At 35.2% G+C, this 24950-nt stretch overlaps 1 protein-coding gene and 1 long non-coding RNA gene across 3 annotated transcripts in view; both read right to left on the bottom strand.

Moving 5' to 3' along the window:
* LOC145715661 (uncharacterized) overlaps positions 1–24950 on the bottom strand; it is a 104134-nt gene that overhangs the window by 8375 nt on the left and 70809 nt on the right. The window lies entirely within an intron of this gene.
* ARL6IP6 (ARF like GTPase 6 interacting protein 6) overlaps positions 1–24950 on the bottom strand; it is a 40646-nt gene that overhangs the window by 2677 nt on the left and 13019 nt on the right. The window contains exons 3-4 of one of the 2 annotated variants that reach the window (XM_060626601.3): positions 24592–24724; positions 592–667 (exon numbers count right to left, since the gene is read on the bottom strand). In XM_060626601.3, coding sequence (XP_060482584.1) covers positions 592–667; positions 24592–24724 — 209 coding nt within the window. The remainder of the gene's footprint in view (positions 1–591; positions 668–24591; positions 24725–24950) is intronic. The other variant, XM_060626602.3, reaches the window with a different exon arrangement.

A 24950-nucleotide genomic window follows, 5' to 3' on the forward strand; every position in this document is an offset into this window, starting at 1 on the left:
GGTTAATCTACTTAGCTGCACTAACCTACTACATGGTAAAATCAAATAGATATTCTAGATGCTTTACTTCTTAAAAATATTCCTTCAAATACATACTGATTAGTGAACAGAAAGCTAATCATAAAATTAAACTATCAGCATTGTCATTCATTATTTAAAGAATATTAATGACCCATGAACATTTAAATTCATACTAACAAAATGAAGTTAATCATGGAACAGAATTTCAGGAGTTAATTGTTCTCTTTCACTAGTTTTTGACCCTGCACTCCCATAAAAATAGGAAAACCTCTGAAGTAGTTTACCAAACTTTAGGAAATTATAAAAACTTACAATGTTGGTATAACTGAATTTTACTGAGTTATACATGCTCGAATGTTCAGTGACCCTTACAGAACAGGCAAAGCAAGGAATTTTAATGGCAATGAAGAAATGCTCCAGAGCAGATTCTCAGTCTTTCTACCATCTCAAATGCACCATATCCCTCCCCACTAGAAACAGAGTAGCAATTGTCACGCATGTACTGCTAGGCAATAGACTTAAAATCTTTGAGTAATCACTTGCTTTAAAACTCCTTTTCAAAATACTCACCATGATTTTCTTCTCTCCGGAAAGAAAGACAACCCCTGCCCGCAGGTTTCCTCTCCTATGACTTACTTGTGAAGTCCTGTAAAAAACTGACGGTATCTTGGTTGCCCTTTGTCAACATCCTTCATCTCTTGTAAAGGGCAAGTTTTGAATTGAAAAATTGGGTCTAAGTATGGTGCCTATTTTATTCAATCTCTCTCTATATATGCATGTTACTTTTAAAATTAAAGTATACACACACACAGTGAAGTGCAAATGCCTGACATGCATACACATCAATGAATCTTTATCATGTTACACCTTCATGTACCAACCACCCAGATCAAATACAAAACATTTCCAGTACCACAGAAAGCTTCTTTGTTCCTCTTCCTTCCCCCAAATCCTGAGATAACCGCTATAACCATTTGTTACCACGATGCCTGGTTTCACCTGTTCATTTTACATGCCCTCATATAGTATGTCTTCTTCTGTGTCTGGATTCTTTCCCTCAATATTGTGTCTGTGAGATTCATCCATGTTGTTGTATGTAGCATTAGCATGTGTTCTTTTGTACTGCAGTTTAGTACCCCACTGTATAAAAATAACAAAATGTATCCGTTCTATCTACTACAGAGCATTTGGATTGTTTCCAATATGAGGCTTCTATACATAGGGATACTATGAACATGATGCTACACATATCTGGTGGGTGTGAGACATCTGCACTCATTTCTCATGGGTATATATCCTAGGAATGGAATTGCTAGGTTATAAGGGAGATGTAAATTTGGCTTTAGTAAAAACATCAAACATTTTCTCAAAGTAGATGACTACTGTACACTTCTACCAGCAATATCTGAGAGTTTCAGTAGCTCCACACTGCCACCAACATTTAGCATCATCAGTGTTTCACACTTTAGTGGGTCTACAGATTATGTTGTTAAGTTTTGAATATTTATTTTTCTGATGACAAACATACTTACTGCTCATTCAAATATCCTCTTTTTTGAAGTTCCTGTTTATCTTTTTGCTCATTTTTCTATTGGTTTATAGAGTCCTTTGTCAATAATATGTGTCATAAATATCTTCTCCTGTTTATGGCTTGTCCTTTCACTCTTTAATAAGATCCAGTGATGAACAAGTTCTTAATTTAAATACAGTCCTTTTTTTTTTTTTTTTTTTTTTAAATGACTAGTATTTTTTGTGGTCTTTTCGATAAATCTTTGACTACGGTTATGAAAATAATCCATTTTTAGGGAAGTTGTATTGTTCTTCCTTGGACATTTTGGTCTATAATTCAACTCAAATTAATTTCTTATGTGGTATAAGGTAGTGGTGAATGCTCATGTTATACCTTATGGAAGTCCAATTGTTTCAGCACAATTTACTGAAAAGACCATCTTTTCCCCCCTCATTAAATTCCCATGGTACCTTTGTCTTAAGTCACATAAGCATCTATGTGTGGGTGTTTTTAAGCTTTCTATTCTATTCTTTGGGTCTGTTTGTTTATCCCTGATAAAATCAACAACTTTCCTATATAGCAGGATTAGTGAATTAAAAAAAAAAAAATGCTATACACCTAAAACTAATATAACACTGTATGTTAAACTAACTGGAATTAAAATAAAAACTTACAAAGCTAAAAAATATTTAATGCTAAAATATCCTTATATTGAAGACTACAAAAACTCAGAAGCACAACTAACAATAATGTGCAAGACTCATATGAAGATAAAAATAAAACTTTACTGAAGAAGATCTAAATAAATAAAAGACATCCCGTGTTCATGGAATTGAAAACAACATTTTGAAAATGGCAATACTCCCTAAATTGATCTATAAGGTCAATGCAATTCCTCAATTTTCCTTTCCAACTGCCTTTTTCTGCAGATACGGAACAAGTTGATCCCAAAATTTGTATGGCAATAAGAGACCCCAAATTGTCAAAACAATACTGAAAAAGAACAATGCTGGAGAACTCACACTTCCCAAATTCAAAACTTGTTACAGTAATCAAATGGCATGATACTGGCATAAGGATAAACATATAGACAAATGGAATAGAATTAACAGTCCAGAAATAAACCATAGATCTGTATAGACAGTTAAATTTCAACAAGGGTATCAAGACCACTTAAGAGGGAAAGAATAGTCTGTTCAACAAATGGTGCTGGGACAAATGGATGCAAAAGAATGAATTTGATCCTTTAACTCATAGACTATACAAAAATTACCTCAAAATGGACCAGATCTACATGAAATAATTAAAGCTCTTAAGAGGAAGGAAAGGTATAAATTTTTTCAACCTTGAATTACGCAATGGTTTCTTAGATAAGAAACTCAAGAAAAAATAAACTGAACTTCATCATATTAAAACCTTCTCTGCTTCAAAGGACACTATCAAGAAAGTGAAAGGACAATCCAAGGAAAAGAAGAAAATATCTGCAAATCATGTTTTGTTTTTTGAGAGAAAGAGAGCAAGCAAGCAGGGGAGGGGCCGAAGGGAGGGAGAGGGAGAGGGAGAGGGAGAGGGAGAGGGAGAGGGAATCTCAGGCAGGTTCCATGCCCAGCGTGGAGCCCAATGTGGGGCTCAATCTCATGACCATAAGATCGTGACCTGAGCCAAAATCAAGAGTCGGATGCTTAACCAACTAATCCACCCAGGTGCCCCTTGCAAATCATATACCTACTAAGGATCTACTATCTAAGATATAAATAAATTCTTAGGACTCAAAAAAAAAAAAAAGGGCAAATACTCCAATTTTAAAAAGGGCAAAGCATTTGAATAGACAGTTCTGCAAAGAAGATATACATTGGCCAACAAGCACATGAAAGGATGCTAGACATCATTACTCACTATAGAAATGCAAATCAAAACCACAATGAGTGAATACTTCATACCCACAAAGATGGTTATAACACAAAAAAAGAAAAGAAAGAAAACAACAAGTATTGGTGAGGATGGAGAAGTCAGAAATCTGACTCATTGCTGGTACAAACATAAAATGATATAGCTACTATACAAGAGTTTGATAGTTCTTCAAAGAGTTGAGTGACTATATGATCCAGCAATTCCATTCCAGGTGTATACTCAAGAGCTGAAAACATGTTTTTACACAAAAACTTGCACCTGAAGGTTCACAGAAGCATTATTCATAAGAGCTAAAAAGTAGAAGCTAAGCAAATGTCCATCAACTGATAAACAAAATGTGGCGTATTCATACAATGGAATATAATACAGCCATAAAAAGGAAAGTACTGATACATGCTATAGCATGGATGGACTTTAAAACCAGTATGCTAAGTAAAAGAAGTCAGACATTAAAGACCACATTCTAGGACTTGTATGATTCTATTCACATGAAATGCCCAGATAGACAAATCTATAAACAAAAACTAGCCTAGGAGTTTCCAGGGTCTGGAGGAGGGGATAATAGAAGAGTAACTGATCATAAGTATGGGGTTTTCATTTTGGAGTGACGGAAATATTCTGGAATTGGAGAGTGATAATGATTGTATAAGATAGAGAATATACTAAACATCACTGAGTTACACACTTTAAAATGGTGAGTTTTATGTTACGTGAATCACACTGCAATTAAAAATAAAACTTTATGGGGCGCTTGGGTGGCTCAGTTGGGTAAGCATCCGACTTCTGCTCAGGTCATGATCTCACAGTTCGTGAGTTCGAGCCCCATGTCAGTCTCTGTGCTGACAGCTCAGAGCCTGGAGCATGCTTTGGATTCTGTGTCTCCCTCTCTTTCTCTACCCACCCCCCCCCACCCCCCCGCTCATGCTCTGTCTCTTTCAAAAATCAATAAACATTAAAAAAATTTAAAAAAAAATAAAACTTTATTCAAAGACATTAAAAGAGTATCTGAGTGAAGAGAAATATCTACCATAATCTAGGAATACTCAACACTGTAAAGATATCAATTACTTTGAAAAAAAAACCATGAATTCAATGCAATCTCAGTAGTAGCTCAACGAAATTACTTTGGTGGGAAACTGACACTTTGATACTAAGCTCACCTGACACAGTAAAGGTGCAAAAGGAGCAAAGAAAAATTCTGAGAAATCAGAAAAGTTGTAACATAAAAACAAAGCAGTTTAAAAAAAGAAGGAAACAGAATCAGAAATAAAAAGACACTGGAAAAGACTTCAGCATCCCAAACCAGATCTGTTTGTAAGAGTAAGTATACGGGGGCTGGGGGAAGAGGTGACTAAATATATGCACGGAGATTTTACATTTTACCAATAGGCATTTTTAAGAACTTAGATGGAACAAAACTGACAATTATTTCAAGTTTCTTCTTGCTTATTCCTAATCATGGATTTTCATTTACCAGTGTAGAGAAATCAAGACTCAGTTTATTATCACTTTAAAAGAGCTGTCATTATATTTACATTTACATGGAATAAAAAGAATTGGTGATTTTAGGCAGTTTCCTTTCAGTTCTTTGGTTTTATTGTGTAATTCCCACAAGTTTTCTGAATATTAAGAAAAAAATAATAAGACTAATGTCATGTTTTTAGATTAAAAGGGGGAAATGCCTGCAATTCCAGTGTTTGTAGGTTCTCGATAGGCTCTCAGTGTGAGGCTCAAGCAGTAGTTGAAGTCTATGACAAATTCTTAATTTTAATTTGCCTGGATATGTAAGACAAGGCACTTACTGGTCTTGAGCAGAATAAAAATAAAAACCCTACTGGTCCAAAGCATCTATTATGTGCTGTTTCATTCAGTTTTATCATGAAGTCTACCAAGGATCCCAAAATGTTTTTTACTGTTCTAAGTCATTCATGACCTTTTATTTTCATAATCTGAAGCAATCACACACTGGTAGGCAAATAGTAATAAAACATAGGGGTGGGGGCGGGGGCCTTGAGAAGGTTGGGTAGAGTATATACAATTTTTGCTCATTAGTTCTTCTATGATTTCATGAAGAGAAAGGTAAGGAAAAGAAAAAGATCACATTTCAGAAGAATGATAAGCCTGATGAAGGGTAGCACTTTCCGGGGGCACCCAGCTGACCCAGTAGCTGGAATAGGTGACTCTTGATCTCAGGGATGTGAGTTCGAGCCCCACAATGGGTGTAGAGATTACTTAAAAATTAAAAACAATTTTTAGGAAGGCGTAGCCCTTTCCTCTATTGTGTATTTTAGAACAATAAGGCATAATAACTATGGTTTTAAAATCCTATATAATAAAGTATATTATGGGAAACTTGGTCAGATATAAAATAAAAAAGTTTCTATCCAGAATAAGTAAAACGTCAGCATTAGTTAATATTAATACTGTCAAACCCATAAAAGTGGGTGTCAAGCAGATTTGATTTTGTCATGCCATATGGATTTCTAATTTGGACGATACTACTGAATAGGTGGAAAACACACATACACCCACACTACACACACAGAAAACAAATCCTATCGTCTCACAGTACGATATAATGGAAATGTCTAACTCTGAAAACCTTCCATTTTATTTCAATATTCACAAGATCTCTGTAATAGGCTTAAAGAACTTTTGAAAACGACAGGACTGCTTTTTAGAGATCTGCTACAATTATTATTTCAATTATGAATGTGAAAATGAATTCAAGGTGAAATTCCTTCCAAGCTACTCATATTCTCTCCATATACCTATAACATACTATACCAGATTAATTTTCCTAAAATACCCTCTTGTTCAAAATGCTTTTGTGTCAACTGTATATAAAATATTTGAGTAGAGCAAACAATACAGTTAACAAGGTCAAGTTTTCTTAACAATGTAAATGTTGACCCAAGCTTTTAGTGTGGCAATGGACCAACAGACAAAAGAGGTACCACTGTAAAGGACAAAGGACAGAACCAGGAGAAGTGAACTCACACTTTAGATTTCCTATTTATCAGGTGAAGGGCTGGACCAGATTAACTTAAGGTCCCTTCCAGTTCTAAATTTCTATAACTATTAAAAGTAGCAGGGACAAGGTAAAAATACTTGAAAGAGATTACATAGGTTTTTTTTCTATCTATTAAAATAGGTTAGTGATCAACATTACCTGTACTTCAACTAAAACAATGATGTAGGGAGTAGAACTACATAAATATTTTAATTCCAAAGAGTCAATCAAGGAGACCCAAAATATAATGAAAATTAACAGATGACATCTCTAACATAAGAATTCAAAATAATTTTAAAATTTAAAAATAAGTAGAAAATAGAACTTATTGACAAAACCAGAATGTTTCTTAAAGGAAATGTTAGAATTACTACATGTGCTAAAAGGCAACCAACAGAATGAGAGAAGATATTTGCAAACAACATATCCGTAAAGGGTTAGTATCCAAAATCTATAAAGAACTTATCAAACTCAACATCCCAAAAACAAATAATCCAGTGAAGAAATGGGAAAAACATATGAATAGACATTTCTCCAAAGAAGACATCCAGATGGCCAACTGACACATGAAAAAATACCCAACCTCACTCATTGTCAGAGAAATACAAATCATAACCACAATGAAATATCACCTCACACCTGTGAGAATGACTAATATTAACAACTCAGGCAACAACAGATGTTGGCGAGAATGCGGAGAAAGAGGATCTCTTTTGCGTTCTTGGTGGGAATGCAAGCTGGTGCAGCCACTCTGGAAAACAGTATGGAGGTTCCTCAAAAAACTAAAAATAGAACTACCCTACGACCCAGCAATTGCACTACTAGGTATTTATCCAAGGGATTCAGGTGTGCTGTTTCGAAGGGGCACATGCACCCCAATGTTTATAGCAGCATTATCAACAACAGCCAAAGCATGGAAAGAGCCCAAATGTCTATCAACAGATGAATGGATAAAGATGTGGTGTGTGTGTGTCTGTGTATATATATATATATATACACAGACACACACACACACACACACACACACACACACACACACACAATGGACTATTACTCGACAACCAAAAAAGAATGAAATCTTCCATTTGCAACTACGTGGATGGAACTAGAGGGTATTATGCTAAGTGAAATTAGTCAGAGAAAGACCAAAATCATATGACTTCACTCATATGAGGACACAGAACAGATGAACACAAGGGAAGGGAAGAAAAAATAATATAAAAATAGGGAGGGGGACAAAATATAAGAGACTCTTAAATATGGAGAACAAATAGAAGGTTACTGGAGGGGTTGTGGGAGTGGGGATGGGCTAAATGGGTAAAGGGCATTAAAGAATCTACTCCTGAAATCACTGTTGCACTATATGCTAACTAACTTGGATGTAAATTAAAAAAAAAAAAATTACTAAATGTGTATTTTATTATGTTGGGATAAAGTTCTACTGCAACAAATTTCTAAAATCAAAATGGAAATGAGAAATATTATTCAGTAACAATAAAAGATATTAGAAAAATATGGTTATAAAGGTAAATTTATTATAATGTAACTATTTCCATATCCTAAAAGATTAACTATAAAAAAGATACTATTTGGTTCTGGTTCTAAAGAATTCCTCTCCAATAATAAAGAATCCTGCAACAACGTACTTACTTGGTTCCTGTTAGTGTTTAAGCATTGGAGCTCTGTACTTAGATGCATTTGAATGCCAGCTGGGTCATTTAGAAGGGGTATGAAGGTAGAAAAATTGACCTACCACTCAATTCTCCAAAATGGAAACAAAAATAGAATCTTCCCTTATACAGCTAACAATCAGTTGTCTGGCACATAGCAAATAATCAATAAATGTTAGCCACTATAGACTAGAGAAAAGAAAGCTAGCTGCAGATGAGATTTAAAAAAATTCTTTACATTCCATTTCATTCTCTCTTCTTTTAAGCAAAACACCTACAACTAGACCCATCCCAAAGCCAAAACAAAGAAACAAAAAATAAGATTATACAAACAGACCCAGGAGGTAGATAAGAAAGAAACTGAAGAATTATGGGCTTGTATATGTATATGTGCATTTCTGCTTGGTATTATCCTCTTCCTACAAATTCATAATCACTTTCCTTTATAATTCACTAGAGAACTTAGACTTCCAATATTTATATCAAGATTTTGTAGTCTGGAAATATACTTTCTAGCAGTATATTTATATTGGCGTTTAATAGTAACTTATAAAATGAATAAAGTATAGAAGAATTATATTTTAATTATTTACATTTTATAGGAATGGAATACATATAAAACTTAAGATTCAAATGAACTCAATGATTCTAGCAATTAAAGGAAACCACAAATTCAGGTACTGAATAAGCCATTGCCAAAATTTCAAATAAATTGCCTTTGTTCATTTAAGAGACCAACAGATTCAAAGTAGGTCTATTTTATTTTTTAATTCTTAATTTTTATTTATTTATTTTTTTGAGAGAGCGAGCGAGCGAGCGAGCTGGGTAGGGGTAGAGAAAGAGGGAGACGCAGAATCTGAAGCAGGCTCCAGGCTGCAAGCTGTCAGCACAGAGCCTGACCCGGGGCTCAAACTCACGAACCGTGAGATCGTTGGACACTTGACCAACTGAGCCACCCAGGTGCTCCAAGCAGGTCTTTTTTCTTGTTTTATGTTGTTGATTGTTTTTACTCCAGTGTTGGTTGACTCTGAACTGAATCTCTGTACTACACACCAAACTACTCTCTCTTGAAGTCTTCACGCCTATATCATATCACATCCTATATCATAAATTCCAATATTTATTTTCCCTCATATATATTTCCACATTTAAGAAACACTTTTACGGGGGCGCCTGGGTGACTCAGTCGGTTAAGTATTCAACTTCAGCTCTGGTCATGAACTCACAGTTAGTGAGTTCAAACCCTGCCTTAGGCTCTGTGCTGACAGCTCAAAACTTGGAGCCTGCTTCAGATTCTGTGTCTCCCTCTCTCTCTGTTCCTCCCCCACTTGCACTCTTTCTCTCTCTCAAAAATAAAGATCAAAAAAAATTTTTTTAAAGACACACTTTTATGACACAACTCCTCCCATATGAAACACTAACTTCATTGCTGACTGATTTTGATCTAAGCAGAAAGCTCTCTGTGCTTGCCAGAATACGAAGTTATATCAAGGGCCTACAGTAAGAACCAACTGAGGGCACGTGAGCGGCTCAGTGGGATAAGTGCCCAACACCTAATTTTGGCTCAGGTCATGATCTCTCGATTTGTGAGTTCAAGCTTCACTGTCGGGTTCCATACTGACAGTGCAGAGATCGCTTGGGATTCTCTTTCTCTCTGAAAATACATAAATAAACTGAGAAAAAAAAAAAAAAAGAACCAACTGGCTATTTGTTTCTGTGTCCGACTGGCTCAGTTGGAGACAGGATGAGCTAGTTGGTACTAATCTATTCCCCTTTCACATCTCTGAGCCTTTTATTTTTCATTCTATTCCTAGAAGAGAAATCTCCAATTCCCGAAGAATTTTAAGCTATGTGAGCTTTGGTTGGAATAACTGTAAGTTCTTTATCTGGAATCAAAAGTTCTTAGCCAAACCCAAAATCTGAAAGAAATTAAGCAACCAACATTTCAATTACTTGCAAAGCATTTCCTTTTATGTTTCTTTCAGAAACACAAAGTGATACAACTTCTTTTGTACTCTTTGTCCTAAGAATTACTTATTAGAAATTGCTGGAGAATAAAACTGTGTGTATTCCAACTAACTTTACCAATGGTATTTAGGACATAAGTGTTAGAATTTCAAAAAGACCGCTTCCTTCCCTTAACAAATGCTCTCATTAAGGAAAACAAAACATGCATTCACCCCTTACTTTATACTCTAAAGTTCTTTATTTTATAATTTTCTCAATTCTTTTACTTCAACAAAAATTACATAATGAATTATCTGTATCAGGTGTTACATATAGGAGATAGAGAAACTAGCAAGAATCAGTACTTCCCTCAGTATTGCCCTCAAACGCCAGAGCCTAACGACAGTGTCCTCAGTGTTAAAAGTTTTACAGACATTACTGGAACAGAAAGGAACCATCAGCTTGTAGCAGGGGAGAGATTTTCAAGAAGGGTTAATGCCTGATCTAAAACTGAGTATGAGGAAATTAAGAGTTCTTTTTTAAAAAAAAAAGGTTTATTTATTTTGAGAGAGAGAAAGAGTGCATGCATGAGCTGGGAGGAGAGGCAGAGGAGAGAGAGAAAATCAAGCAAGCTCTGAGCTGTCAGTGTAGAGCCCAATGCACAGGGCTCGATCCCACAAACTACGAGATCATGACCTGAGCTGAAATCAAGAATCGGATGCATAACCCACAGAGCCACCCAAGCACCCCAAGGAGGTTAAGAAGTCTAAAGAAATAACATGTATTGAAACAAGAGACAATGGACAGTGCAGGAGATGGTTAATGGTTTGGTATGGTCAGGCTGAAGGACCTGGAAAGTCAACTCTCTTTCAAGTGGAATTTAACCATGGCTCTACTACTTTATAAAACTACTTTAACCTACCTGAAAATCTAATTCTTCATCTTGAAAATGAGAATAACAGTTCCTCTCCTTAGTGTTTCTGTGAAGACTGAGATACTATTAATAATACTTGTTGCAGTGCCTAGCATTTATTGAGCACACACACAATAAATGCCAGCCTTTATTTTGTGCCCTTGACTGGTGGGAGTTACTAAGAGAAGGAAGAGCTGAAGGCAATGCCAGGTTTCTCACTTGAGTTACTGGCTAGATAAAATATTCACCATGATATGGAACCCAAGAAAAGAAACAGGATGGTGGGCAGTGGAAAATAATGAAGTCAATTTTAGATACACTGTAGTGAAAACACCTGCAGGACACTGAGGTAAAAATTCCCAGCAAGCAATAGGAAATACAAATAAAAACCAAAGGGGAGGTTTCCCAGGAAAAGAGGCTCAAGATGGGCCAGACAGACTAGGAAATCTTCAGCCAATTAGTAGTAGCTGAAAAAAAAGTGATTCCACAAGTGAGTAGCAGTGATCAGAAAGCTGGAAAGAAAAATAGGAGGTAGTGGTGTCACAGAAATTAACAAAGAAAAGCATTCTGAAGAGCAATCATAAGCCATTTCAAATAATGGATTGAAAAACGAACATTAAAGTTTATAATCAGGAGGACTGCAGTCAATTCAAGGAGAAAAACATTTAGGATAGGGGTGACTACAAGACACCTGTGGTAGCAACTGCAGTCACTGCGGATATAGGGCTTACCTCTTCTCTAGTTTCCCAAGACGCCTAGATGTGGAGAAGAAAACTGGACATGAGGATTTTTTTTTCTCTAACATAGGAGAAACTTGAATGTTTTAGAAATACTCTAAGAAGATTAGATACAAGAGAAAGGCTGAAGTATACGAAAAATGGACATGCAGGGGTGGACAGGGCATGAGATCTAGAGCAAAGGAAGTAAAATTAAGTTTGGGCAGGAGGAAGAACACTCCATTTGCTGAGAATGGGTGGGATAATAGTAATGTATGTAAAGTAAGTTTGTAATCATGAGAGGGGAATGAAAGAAGCAGGAAGCTCACTCATAATGAACTTTTGGTGACTTGACATGGAATCCACTGAAGAGTATGATGTGATACAGATTTGGAATAACCACGGCAGGGGTGGGGGGTAGAAAATGGATGTGTGGATGGATGGATAGATAGTGCTGAGATTCTAGTTCAGACTATGAGGGCTGTTAACTCTAGTTACTCAGATCTTAGTTTGGATGACTCAACTAAGCCTCATTATCCTCTTCATATGGAACACCACAGGCCTTGGCCTATTTTAGAATGAATTTGAGGTCTTCTGCTATTTTAACATTTCACTAGCTTTGCTCCGGGCTCTCTCTCCTACTTGAGCTTTCTTTTGACCTCTAGAACTTTGCAATTTTATAGAACAGGCACTTCAAACTTTTTCCTTTACACATGACCTGGTAAAAGGAAGCTAGTTTTTCCTACAGTTCATAACAACTGAAAATACAAAATCTTATTTATTTACTTTGGGGTTCCTATTTTAAAGTTTGAATTAAAATTATTTTCCTTGCCATTAAATTATGTCTCCTACTCCATTCTTAACCCCGAAACACATTTCCCAGGCTTGGCAAGGAAGCCACTTTGGATTCACGATATAAAAGGAGAAGTGAAATAAACACAATGGGCTTTACAGTCATTTTATTTTTTTATATTTTTTAAATAACCTCATGGTAAACTTTCCTGCTTATTCAAATAGGTAGCCTTTAGTTGAACTTTCATTGCTACTTTAGTGTCATTATTCACTTCATTAAAACTCAGATATACAGTAAGAGTTAATAAGTTTATCAATTAGGTATGAAGTAGTTCTTTGTGTTCCAAAATTGAGATCTAATTTTTAGAAATGGGTGTCATATCCTTAAGGCTATTAAACTAACCAATTAGAATGGAACTATGTGAATAGACAAGCCTACCCCACCTAATATATATATTTTTTATGCCCAAATTAAAAATCTTTTGTAAGCACTACCTAATTTCAGACCATATGATCCACAAAGCTAAAAATGGCCCCTGACAGAAAAAGTGCGCTGACTTGTCTTAAAAGTCTAGTCCATATTTAAAGTGTAGTCCACAGACCAGCAATATATAAGCAATGCCTGTGAATTTCTTAGAAACTCAGAATTTCAGATCCCACCCCAGACATAATGAATCAAAATCTCGATTTTCAGCGAGATCTTCTGGTGATTCTAAAAGCTTCAAAGTAAATAATGATGGTCTCTATTTGGAAATCTATAAATTAGCAAGGAGATTTCTAACCAGACCATCACTTCAGAAGTCTATCCCGATTACTTTCTATACCAAAAGTTCAAATTTATTGTAATTTTAAAGAAATAAGTTGAACGAATAATTATAAAACTTGTTTATGGTATCATGTTCTAAATAGATTTTATGACTTCTTTAAAATATTATATGACAGGGAACTCAAGAAATCAAGCAAAAGACTACATGGGAAGAAAAATTTCTCTTATTTCTCTCTTCCTATTATATATTTACCTTGCTAGCATAGTGGCTACACACCGGGTGTATAAGTGTGTATACATACATACATTCAAAATAACCTATTAGTATAAAAAGATGGCAAAATATTTTTGGAATGAAGCATCAAAGAATAAAATTAAAACTTTTTTTAAAATATAATTTATTGTCAAATTGGTTTCCATAACAACACCTAAGTGCTCATCCCAACAAATTAAAACTATCTTATTAGTTAGTTTACCAGATTTTAAAGTATAGTTATATCTGGGTAGAGTGATATATTTCAAATGCATACACAAATATAAACCATATACACACATATTCACATTCGTATATAGTCACAAGACTTTACTAATACAGAAATAATTATAAAAATAACATGTGCTAGGGGCGCCTGGGTGGCTCAGTCGGTTAAGTGTCCGACTTCAGCTCAGGTCATGATCTCTCACTCCGTGAGTTTGAGCCCCGCATTGAGCTCTGTGCTGCCAGTTCAGAGCCTGGAGCCTGCTTCAGATTCTGTGTCTCCCTCTCTCTCTGCCCCTCCCCCACTCATGCTGTCTCTATCAAAAAATGAATAAACGTGGGGTGCCTGGGTGGCTCAGTTGGTTAAGCGTCCGACTTCAGCTCAGGTCACGATCTCGCGGTCCGTGAGTTCGAGCCCCACGTAGGGCTCTGGGCTGATGGCTCAGAGCCTGGAGACTGCTTCTGATTTTGTGCCTCCCTCTCTCTCTGCCCCTCCCCCATTCACGCTCTGTCTCTGTCTCAAAAATAAATAAACTTAAAAAAACAAAACAAAACGAAAAAAAAGCTGCTGAGAATTCAACTCAGTTTAAAAAAAATGAATAAACGTTAAAAAAATTAAACAAAAACAATAACATGTGCTGTATGATTATGGTTTTGTAAAAAAAGAAAATATTTGCATGTGTATAGATTTTTTTTTTTAAATATGGAGGTAAACTAGCCTGTTAACACTAGTTATATTTCAGGGTTATTTAAAATCAGACTCTGAGAGCCTTTTACCTTCAAAATTATATAATTCTGTGTTTTATGATGAGTTTTTAAGAATTCTATAATCACAATAAAAAATCAGTAAGGAGAAATTTTAAGATACAATCACTGTCTCAATAATTTTCTAAATTACTGAAAAATACAAAATGCTTTTAAAATATAAAGTCATTAGGGAGACCTGGGTGGCTCAGTCTGTTAAGCATCCGACTCTCGATTTCAGCTCAGGTCATGATATCATGGTTCACAATATTGAGCCCCACATCAGGCTCTGCTCTGATGCTGAGCTTTCTTGGGATTCTCTCTCTCCCTCAAAATAAATAAATAAACATTAAAAAAAATAATAAAATAAAATATAAAGTCATTAGAAACATGACTGTGTATGTACTTCAGGATTTCATGATAATTCTAAGGTAATAATTATCTGGATAAACACTTAAAAGATGTAAAAAATGAGGAAATACTTAATGTTGAACTGTAACGTATCATTCTTAAAAATACATAGGAGCTGATGGTGCACATTTTGAGCATTTGCTCCATTGCCCCATTACCCTTGTAATTAATGTTTTGCATTATAAGTATCAGTTAATAAAACATCTACCATCTTAAAGGAAAAATCTGCTCATTTATCAATCTACACATTAGTAAACTATGTTATAAGAGAATTTAGAATTTCAACTTTAAGGGTTTCCTCATTTTTTTTTTAAATTTTTAAATATTTTTTTTCATGTTTATTTATTTTTGAGAGAGAGAGAGAGAACGTGGGGAAGAGGCAGAAAGAGGGAGATACAGAATCCAAAGCAGGCTCCAGGCTCTGAGCTGTCAGGACAGAGCCCGATGCAGGGCTTGACCACATAAACCATGAGATCATGACCTAAGCCAAAGTCAGATGCTTAACAGACTGAGCCACCCAAGTGCCCCTAGGGTTTCTTCATTTTTAAAAAGACTTTATTCTCCTTAGCATTTTAGTTTCCTAGCCATACTGCCAACTTCTATGGTCCTACTTCCACTTCTATAGCATAAGGATGGTCTGCATGAAGTCTTTAATCCCTTCTGGATCTCCATTCTGCAGTAAGTATGCTTCCATATATACAGTAAAGTCTTTTATCTAGAATTTTACCAACTGGAAATTTTAGTTGAGTCCCAATCCTATGCTTTGCCAGTGCAATAATAACTAATGTAATGACCTATGAGCACTGAAAGATCCTAAAGATGAGAAAAGTTCTTTAAAATAAAATTTCATATATATACATTTTAAAATCTCTAATTGTACTACAATTCCTTGAAAATCAGTCTAAGGGAAATACAAGTATTATCTGGTTGGATGAAGTACATATTAAGCGACAGTTTATTTTACTTATATACATATATAGCAGTCTACTTGGCTGCAAATTGAATGACAGACATTTTAACTTTATTTACCAGTGTGTTGAGGTAGAAAAAATGCCCTCAAACATCCATCTGTGCTAAGCACTAACTTGATTAAACAAAGTCCATATTCCATAAAAAGCTGGGAAAATAGTACAAAAGATAAAGAATAACAGGATTCCCAAGCTTTTAGACTTCATGAGTCAGTTTCAAAAATTTTTTTTGAAAAAAGGAAGTAAATGACACCATGTTTTGCCAATTTATTTTGCCAAGAACTGTGTTTGAAAACCATTACCATCTAGGGCCACCTGGGTGGCTCAGTTGGTTGAGAGTCCGACTTTGGCTCAGGTCATGATCTCACAGTTTGTGAGTTTGAGCCCCACATCAGGCTTTCTGCTGTCAGAAAAGAGCCCACTTGAGATCTTCTGTCCCCCTCACTTTCTGCCCTTCTCCCGCTCTGTACACGTGCTCTCTCTCTCAAAAATAAACATAAGGAAAAAAAAGAAAACCATTACCATCTAATATCAGCATTATTTCATGAAAGAAAGAGTACCTATATCAAAAGAATAAAAAGGGAAGAAAAGAATGGAAGGGATAAAATCTCAAAATAAATAAATATTACCAAAAACAATATAATTGGCAGCCGGTAGCAGGCCAAGTCCACATTCAGCTTGAAGGATCTCAATTAAGAAAAGAAATACTCTGGCACCATGACTGCTTTTTCACCTAATGTATCTGTTGCTTTAATCAGTAAACTTACATTCATTGCCTATGAGGACAGATATGATTGTTTTTATCTCATTTTAGAGAGGAGGAAATTAAGGCTTAGAGACACTGACTGACTTGCTCAAAAGTTCTTCTGCCAGTAAGCCCTTTCATATACCAGGCTGACTCTTATAATTTACAAAGACTGTTGACACATAAAAAGTTCCAAGAACAAAACTGGCAAGTATTAGGTAATTCTCATCAGTGATGTTCTATGCATATGGATACTTGCCTTTTCAGTAGCCCATACATAAAACATTGTAAATTACCATAAGCAAAACCCATAGCAAACATGTACAAAGCAAATACTCATTGCTATATTACAAGGAAACCAAGAATAGTTAATATGATTTCTTATGGACTTTGTTACGTCTATTTAAGTATCCATTCAAAACAGTAATGGAATATATTTTATAAGACACGCATGACTTTAACTCTTCACCTCAAGAAGCCACAGTGCAGGACCATCAATATATTCATTAATAGTGATCATAGGGATGACTCCAAATAGTGCCTAGATAATGAAACTTAATAATATTCAAATATCAAGGCCAAGTTCTTGATCTATCTCTTTTGTCACTAGCTTTTCTCTCCTATTGCAATTAGCCATCTGACATGTTTCATTAGTCCAAGGCAATAAAGAATCTGACTCAACAAAGAAGCAAGCTCTCCAAAATCTGTATGAAAGAAGAGTAAACTTACTGTACTCAATTAAGTGTGGTTGGAAAAGGAACTTCTAATTTAAATACTAAATCACCCACTTTTCTTTACCTCTAAGACTTCTACTACTGCCCAAGACTCATAATCTCATTTCTATTATGATTTTTACTGTTCTATCTGTCCATATCTTAACCCTCAAGAATTAAAGCCCCCAAGGACAAGAAGAACAAGAAGTTAGAGAAAACTCTTTAATAACAGAAAAATAAATCTAGTTTTGAATAGAGAAAGAATATTATAATACAGGAATGTCAATCCTGGAGGAATATTTTACTCATTGTCTGCTTCACATCTACAACAACACATACTCATATACAAACATAATGAAAATTTAAGTATTTCAGCATCTAGTTATATCCAGGACACCATACATAGAAAATAAGTAACAGATCATGTGTTCTTTTGGTAAAACAATGACCAAAAACAGTTTATCAGAAAGCAATTCAAACAAAAACCAACTGTTCCTTTTTTTTTTCTTACTTCTAATTTACTTCGCAGATTCCAAATAGCACTGTAAGTTAATATACTTTAAAAAAAAAAAAAAAGAAGATTTTGTAGAAATAAATTAATTAAAACATTTTTTTAATGTTTATTTTTGAGAGAGAGAAGAAGACACAGAGTGTGAGCAGGGGTGGGGCGGGGAGAGAGGGAGACACAGAATCCAAAGCAGGCTCCAGGCTCTCAGCTGTCAGCAGAGTCTGATGCGGGGCTCGAACCCACCAACCGTGAGATCATGACCTGAGCCGAAGTCAGATGCTTAACAGACTGAGCCACTCAGGTGCCCCCAAATAAATTAATTTTTAATTTAAATAAAAGCATGTGATTTTTCAAACTATCTTGATATTTACCAAATATCATTTGTGACGGGAAAATGATGTAACAAGGTGGATAACTTACAGTCATCTTGACAAAAACGACTAACAGTTCCAGAAGGTAACATATAGTCCCTGGTTTGTATATTAACTATGAAATAATGCCAAATTCTATAGATGATATTTAAAGCAGCTTTAGTGAAAAGACACTACTCTTTTTGTTGGCACATTCTTAGAAATCATTACATAATACCAATAATTCAAAGTGTCCCTACTTTTTGACCATGAACCCCACATCAAATAAGCCATAATTACAACCAATTCATTCTATCCTCACAAAGACTCATCTTCACTTATAAGATTCAAGATGATATAGATTTATGAAGAACTGATACTTTCTCCAAAATCTACAATATTGTGAATGCACAAAATGTTATTTACACAATATTTCTCAACAAGAAGAAAAGTTATTTAAAAGCAGGTTCTCAACAAGAGATTCAATAATCCAGACTTTGGACTCAGCTAGCCAATTCACCAGAAATCTTACTTCATACTACCTTTGACCATCATGAGGTTAGAAATTTCCAGTAATATTTGATTTCTATAACACAGTTAGCCCATCCTTAATAACTTTACACATACGTATTGATTTTTTTTCTCCTTGAAAATAAGTCTCTGTGGGTATTTCTACCACAAAATAATAATCCTATCCCTACAAAGTTTAACTTGTTGGCTTGTAAGTTACAGTCACATGCTGTTAAATTTTAATTTTTATCTGTGCATTTTTTCATGCCAACAATAAGATTTTTGTTAATTAACACTATTGACTGCAATGAAGTAACACTTTTAACTTAAGAATGTTGGCCCATTCCATGCTGACAGTGCAGGGCTTGCTTGGGATTCTCTCTCTCCCTCTTTCTCTGCCCCTCCCCTGCTTACACAAAAGGTGCTCACTCTCAAAATAAATAAATACACATTGAAAAAAAAAAAAAAGAATGTTGGCCTTTCAGTGGTACCTGGGTGGTTCAGATGGTTAAACATCTGGTTCTTGGTTTTGGCTCAGGTCATGATCTTGCAGTTCATGGGTTCAAGCCACACACTGGGCTTCATGCTGATAGTGCATAGCTGGCTTGGAATTCTCTCTCCCTCTCTCTCTCTGCCCCTCCCCCACTAGCACTCAGGCTCTCTTTAAATAAATAAAGTTAAAAAAAAAAAGAATGTTGGCCCTTGACCCCTGACTTTTAACTAAATTACTGTAGTACAAATTTAATGACTTTTTTCACTATTTTTCATATTACTGTTATTAAATATTTTATTTCATAATTACAAAACCAATAAGCTTTCTACACTGTGTTGTTTGTTAAATTCATCACTTACATTGACATTTTTCCTCTAAATTTATTTCTAGACTATATAGTAACATTTCTATCCTAGGTGGGACATTTTAATAATTAAATGTTTTATTTTTAATTTTTTTTAATGTTTATTTATTTTTGAGAGAGACAGACACACACACACACACACACACACACACACACACACACACACACGGGGCGTGACCTGGAAAGGGGCAGAGAGAAAGGGAGACATAGAATCTGATGCAGGCTCCATGCTCTGAGCTGTCATCCCAGAGCCCAATGTGAGGCTCAAACTCTCATGAACCACAAGATTATGACCTGAGCCAAAGTCTGACGCTCAACTGAGCTACCCAGGTGCCCCAACAATTAATTAAATGGTTTTTATTTTTAGCATGCTGAATAACTATAAACCTGCGGCTACATCATTGCACCACTAGATGGGGCACAGGTAATGTGAAATGTGCAGAGTAGTCTAAAGTGGAAAACACTGGTCACTAAAGAAAAAACAATGGAGAACAAAGACAGTGAGAAGTTAAGAACAGGTTTTGATTGGATTTGGCTGTATCACATGGGCAAAACTGCCACAAAGCAAAAGCTCCAATGAGTGCTTCAACTGTCAATAAGATGAAGCTGTTTCAATTAGTGAATTACCTCCTTTTGATTCATTTCATAATTCAAAGTAGGTGGGCTTAGCTAGTATGGCAAAGAACACTAAACATAGAGTCAGGCGTTAGCTATGTTACATGCAAATTATTTGACTTTGTGCAACTTGCTTAAATTCCCCAGGCCTCAATTTCTTCATCTGTTAAAAAATGAAGTGCCTGAACTAATGATAATACATAAGGGTGGCTTAGCAGGGACTTGGTTCCCTCATAATCTTTATTATTTCCCTAGCAATCCTAAAACACGAATTCACTGTTAGGAAAATTGCAGCTTTAAGGCACATCTATCCATATCTAACTTCCTTTCCAATCAGGAGAACTCAAATAAATGCAGTATCTTTGCATGGGTAGGTCACATACCTAGATGCATTAACTCCTACAAACTGTAATTAAATTGGATAATCACATATGAAATACTGTTTACATACACACTGTCATATTTGCCTGGTTGGAAACCACTGAACAAACTGAATGAATGAATGATGAAAACTAATGTGAAATGAACTGGAGATGTTGATTAAGTAGCATAGAACAGTAAAAATTAATTATAAAGTAGCAAGAAGTGGGGAAAGCCTATATAGATACTTCAAAGAATCTAAACTTACTGCCTCATTATTTAACATAGTAACATATTTTCAGAAGAAAATAATTTAAAAGTATAATTGTTCCAAATACACAAAGAAAATGATTGTTTTCTAATAAACAACTCTGTGTGTGTTAACATTGCAGTATACCTTTTAACTCAGCAAAGTTTGCAAAGTCAGTATAACGATCTTTCTTCAAAATATGCCTTCAAAATAAATTTTTTTTTTAACATTTATTCATTTTTGAGAGACAGAGAGAGCGAGCATGAGTGGGGGGAGAGGCAGAGGGAGAGCAAGACACAGCATCCAAAGCAGGCTCCAGGCTCTGAGCTGTCAGCACAGAGCCTGACGCGGGGCTTGAACCCATGAACCGTGAGATCATGACCTGAGCTGAAGTTGGGCGTTCAACGGACTGAGCCACCCAGGCACCCCTCAAAATATGCCTTTTGAGCGACGCCTGGGTGGCTCAGTCAGTTAAGCATCCAATTCTTGATTTTGGCTTAGGTCATGATCTCACAGTTCATGGGATTGAGCCTCGCATCAGGCTCTGCACTCACGGCTCGGAGCCTGCTTGGGATTCTCTCTCCCCCTCTCTCTCTGAAAATAAACTTAAGAAAATAAATAAAGGCATTATTTTAAAATATGCCTTTTGAAGTCTATTAAATACCTGTCTAAAAATACCCCTTGCAAAATTCTTTATCTTTTATTTCCTAAAGGTCTTGTGCTTATGTAAAAGTGAAAATTTCTAAATTATATGTACTATGGACTATGTTTGTACCCCCATCCACATTCTCTTCTCCATTTATGTTACAAACTTTATCCCCCAATGTGATGGAATTAGGAGGCGGGGCCTCTGGGGGGCCTTTGTCTTTGAATTTTCAACTAAGGACTTGTACTTTCATATAATCACGAAAAATATTTATATTAACATCATTGCTTAAGTTATAAAAGAATACAGAGCCTGTTACAAAGATATTTGTATAAAAGTGTGATATTGCAAATTAATGAAATACATTAATCTGATTTCTAAGAAAATAGAGTCTGAAGATTTAAACTTTCTCAAAGGAGAAAAGTTGTTTCCCTGTACAAGTTCTCACTCTACTGGTGACACAGAGAATAAACTTATTCTGACATTTCTGAAGCACAGTAATTGCATTATTTTCCACAAGCACTAGAGGGCAGGGTTTTCACTATAAAACCCCGTTTCACCAATTATCATTGAATTATATGCATTTTTTGGTATGTGGTTTCTGTTAATATGCAATCCCCTATCACTAAATTTATTATATGCCTTATCTGTATCAACACATGATAACATTAAATTACATTTTCAGTCATGGTCTTGATATATTTAATAGCTGATTTAGCATATATAAAATTACCTAACATACATGTGGAAAGGAATTTAAATATATACATATGTACATACAATGTATATTTCAAAACTGTGGTTTTTAGGACTGTGTTAACAAACATACCATCTAAGTCTCTAATCTGGCACTATCTCATATTAAAATTGAACGACTAATAACACTGAAAACTGAGGTCCATTGTTACTGGTTCTAGTTTAATAAAAAAAGCAAAGATACTTTTTAAGAAACTAAATGCTCTGAGCATTCCAGGTATTTCAGAGAACACTGAAATGCTTTTCTGTAACTCCAAAAGCTTCTATCATCTATGAGGCCTGTGAATTCTTGTATGGGCAAAAGAGAATCTGTGAGGGAAAATAGTATTTCAGGAAGAGAAAACCGTAAGAGTAAAGTCATGGCATCTCAAAAGTACAGTTTATTCAGGGAATGCCAGGGTAATCTGATATATGGCTATAGAAAAGGGTGCACTGGAGAAATAGCTGAAGATAAAGTTGGAAAAGTAAGGAAGGATCATTTGAGGACAGACTGTTATGCTGTACTTGGGAGTTGGACATCATTTTGAAGGCAATGGGAAAGTCACTGAAGACTTTTAAGCAAGGGAAGAGCTGCGACAGAGATCTGTTTTTACAGAGGTAACAAAATACAGGACGAATATGAAGAGTGAAAGCTTGGAGTAGAGGAGACCAAGGAGTGAAGTGCACAGGCTAAGGCCTTAAAAAGGGCAAAAACACTGAGGGTGCAAAGACAAAGTATTCCAGTAACATTTCAAAAAACAGGAATGGCTAGACTTGGCAAAGGATAAATACAGTGAATACGGGTTTCAAGCCTTGATAACTGGATGGAGTGATGTCTTTAAGACAAGCTAGAGTGTAAGTAATTTTAAGTGCAAGGTGTTTTCTGATATCCAGGCTACAAGATCTACTAAATAGCTACAAATATAAGGCTGAAAATCCAGAGGGAAGTGTGATATAAAGAGATAAAAGGCAAAAATAAGATGTTTTTTTGGTGGCTTATAAAAGGAGTCTCATTATATTATTGACATTAGATGCATACCTCTTATTACCAAGTAATTAATGTCATCAAGCATCAAGAATATGAATTTGAACTGAACACAGTATCACACAGGAAAATAAACTTTGCAAATGAATGGTAGTCACGTAAACTATGGGATGGCATTGCACTATTAGGAACAACTTATTCAATTATTACTCATTATCCACTTTGAACACACACATACAAAATGTATTGCCAAGTATGATTTATGTTTCATGTACAGATAGGGATTTATTAAGACATTTAAGATACACAAACAAATTTCATCTGAAGTAAAGCCACAAGTTTTAAAGACAGATTTATAAGACAGAAAAATATGAGCTTACTAATAAAGAAAGCTGGTAATAACAATTACTAATAAATATCATTAGTAGGGGCAGGAAGCTTAGTCAGTTAAGCATCTGACTTCAGCTCAGGTCATGATCTTATGGTGTGTGAGTCTGAGCCCCATGCTGGGCTGTGTGCTCTCAGCACAGAGCTTGGATCCTCTGTCCCCTTCTCTCTCTGTCCCTCCCCCACTCACGTTCTCTCAGTCTCTCTCTCTAAAATAAGCATTTAATAAATAAATATCATTAGTATAAAACTTCCTATTTACAGAGTCTCTCAAATACATTTTATTTGATCTCTGCAAACTGTCCATAAAGTAAACTGGTGCGGGTAGTTATAATAGCAACAATAACAACCATAATACTCTGATAACACATGAATTTTAAACCAGAGTTTATTTTCTACTCTTCACCTTTTCCCCAACCCCTCAGTTTGTAGAATACACTAGACGTCTTAGAAACTCATATTTGGAAATTTATAGTATTTAATACCCGAGCTTTCTTGACATAAATCAACTAGATTAAAACTAGGTTAGAACTGAATTTTGTGAAAGTCTTTGAACTACAGAAAACACAGACCAAAGAAATCTAATATTGTTCCACTATGAAATGCACTTAATCTGATCTAGACATTTAAATTGGGTGCCATAAATGCTTGGTAATTATTACAGAAAACTGAAATCTGGGGAAAAGTCCAATCCAACTTAAGTTGATATAAATCTGACCATTTATAGATGCATCTAGTAAAACTCTCACTATGCTGATATAAATTTAGCTTTCATAAACTGTTTAAATGATTCTAGCCCGAGAGGACAAACATCCATCAAAATTTCTTACTTCATAGATCAACTCTTGAATTTCATTTTTTAAAAAACCACTGCATTATCTGGGTAAGGAGTTTAAAAGAGTCTCCATTTATCTAAAGGCTGAGCCAATCTGGAAACTTTAAAGTCATTTATATTTTATAGAGACTGGGAACTCAACATGTTATCTTACAAATAAGCAGCCTCTTGCTTCTATATATTTTAGCATTTCAACAGGGTTGGAATGGGTTAAAAAAGAAGCAGGAATACTTACTTGAACCTGGCAGGTGAAAGAGGAGTAGGAGGAAACATTCCTGGTTCAAAAGAGTCAAAATAAGTCACTGTCCAAGAAAAGCTACAACAGGAGAATCCGGCAGATAGAGAGATTATAAGTAGAGTCCAGAATCCTTAATGGGAAAAGAGGAAGAAAACTTTAATTATTAACAGCAAAGCAATTTAAATTAAACCAGTATCTTCATGTTCAGAAGATCATGTGTATTTCTGAACTTCTGAATTGCGTGTAGGTGATACAAGAGATTTGAGCTTAGTACAAGCTAAACCATGTAAAGTGTAAAATACTAAAGCACAATTAGAAGTCATATCATTCAATATTTAAATTATAATTGAATAAAA

The sequence above is a fragment of the Panthera onca genome, chromosome C1 (genome assembly GCF_046562875.1).
Source record: "Panthera onca isolate mPanOnc1 chromosome C1, mPanOnc1 haplotype 2, whole genome shotgun sequence".
NCBI classification, from domain to species: Eukaryota; Metazoa; Chordata; class Mammalia; order Carnivora; family Felidae; genus Panthera; species Panthera onca.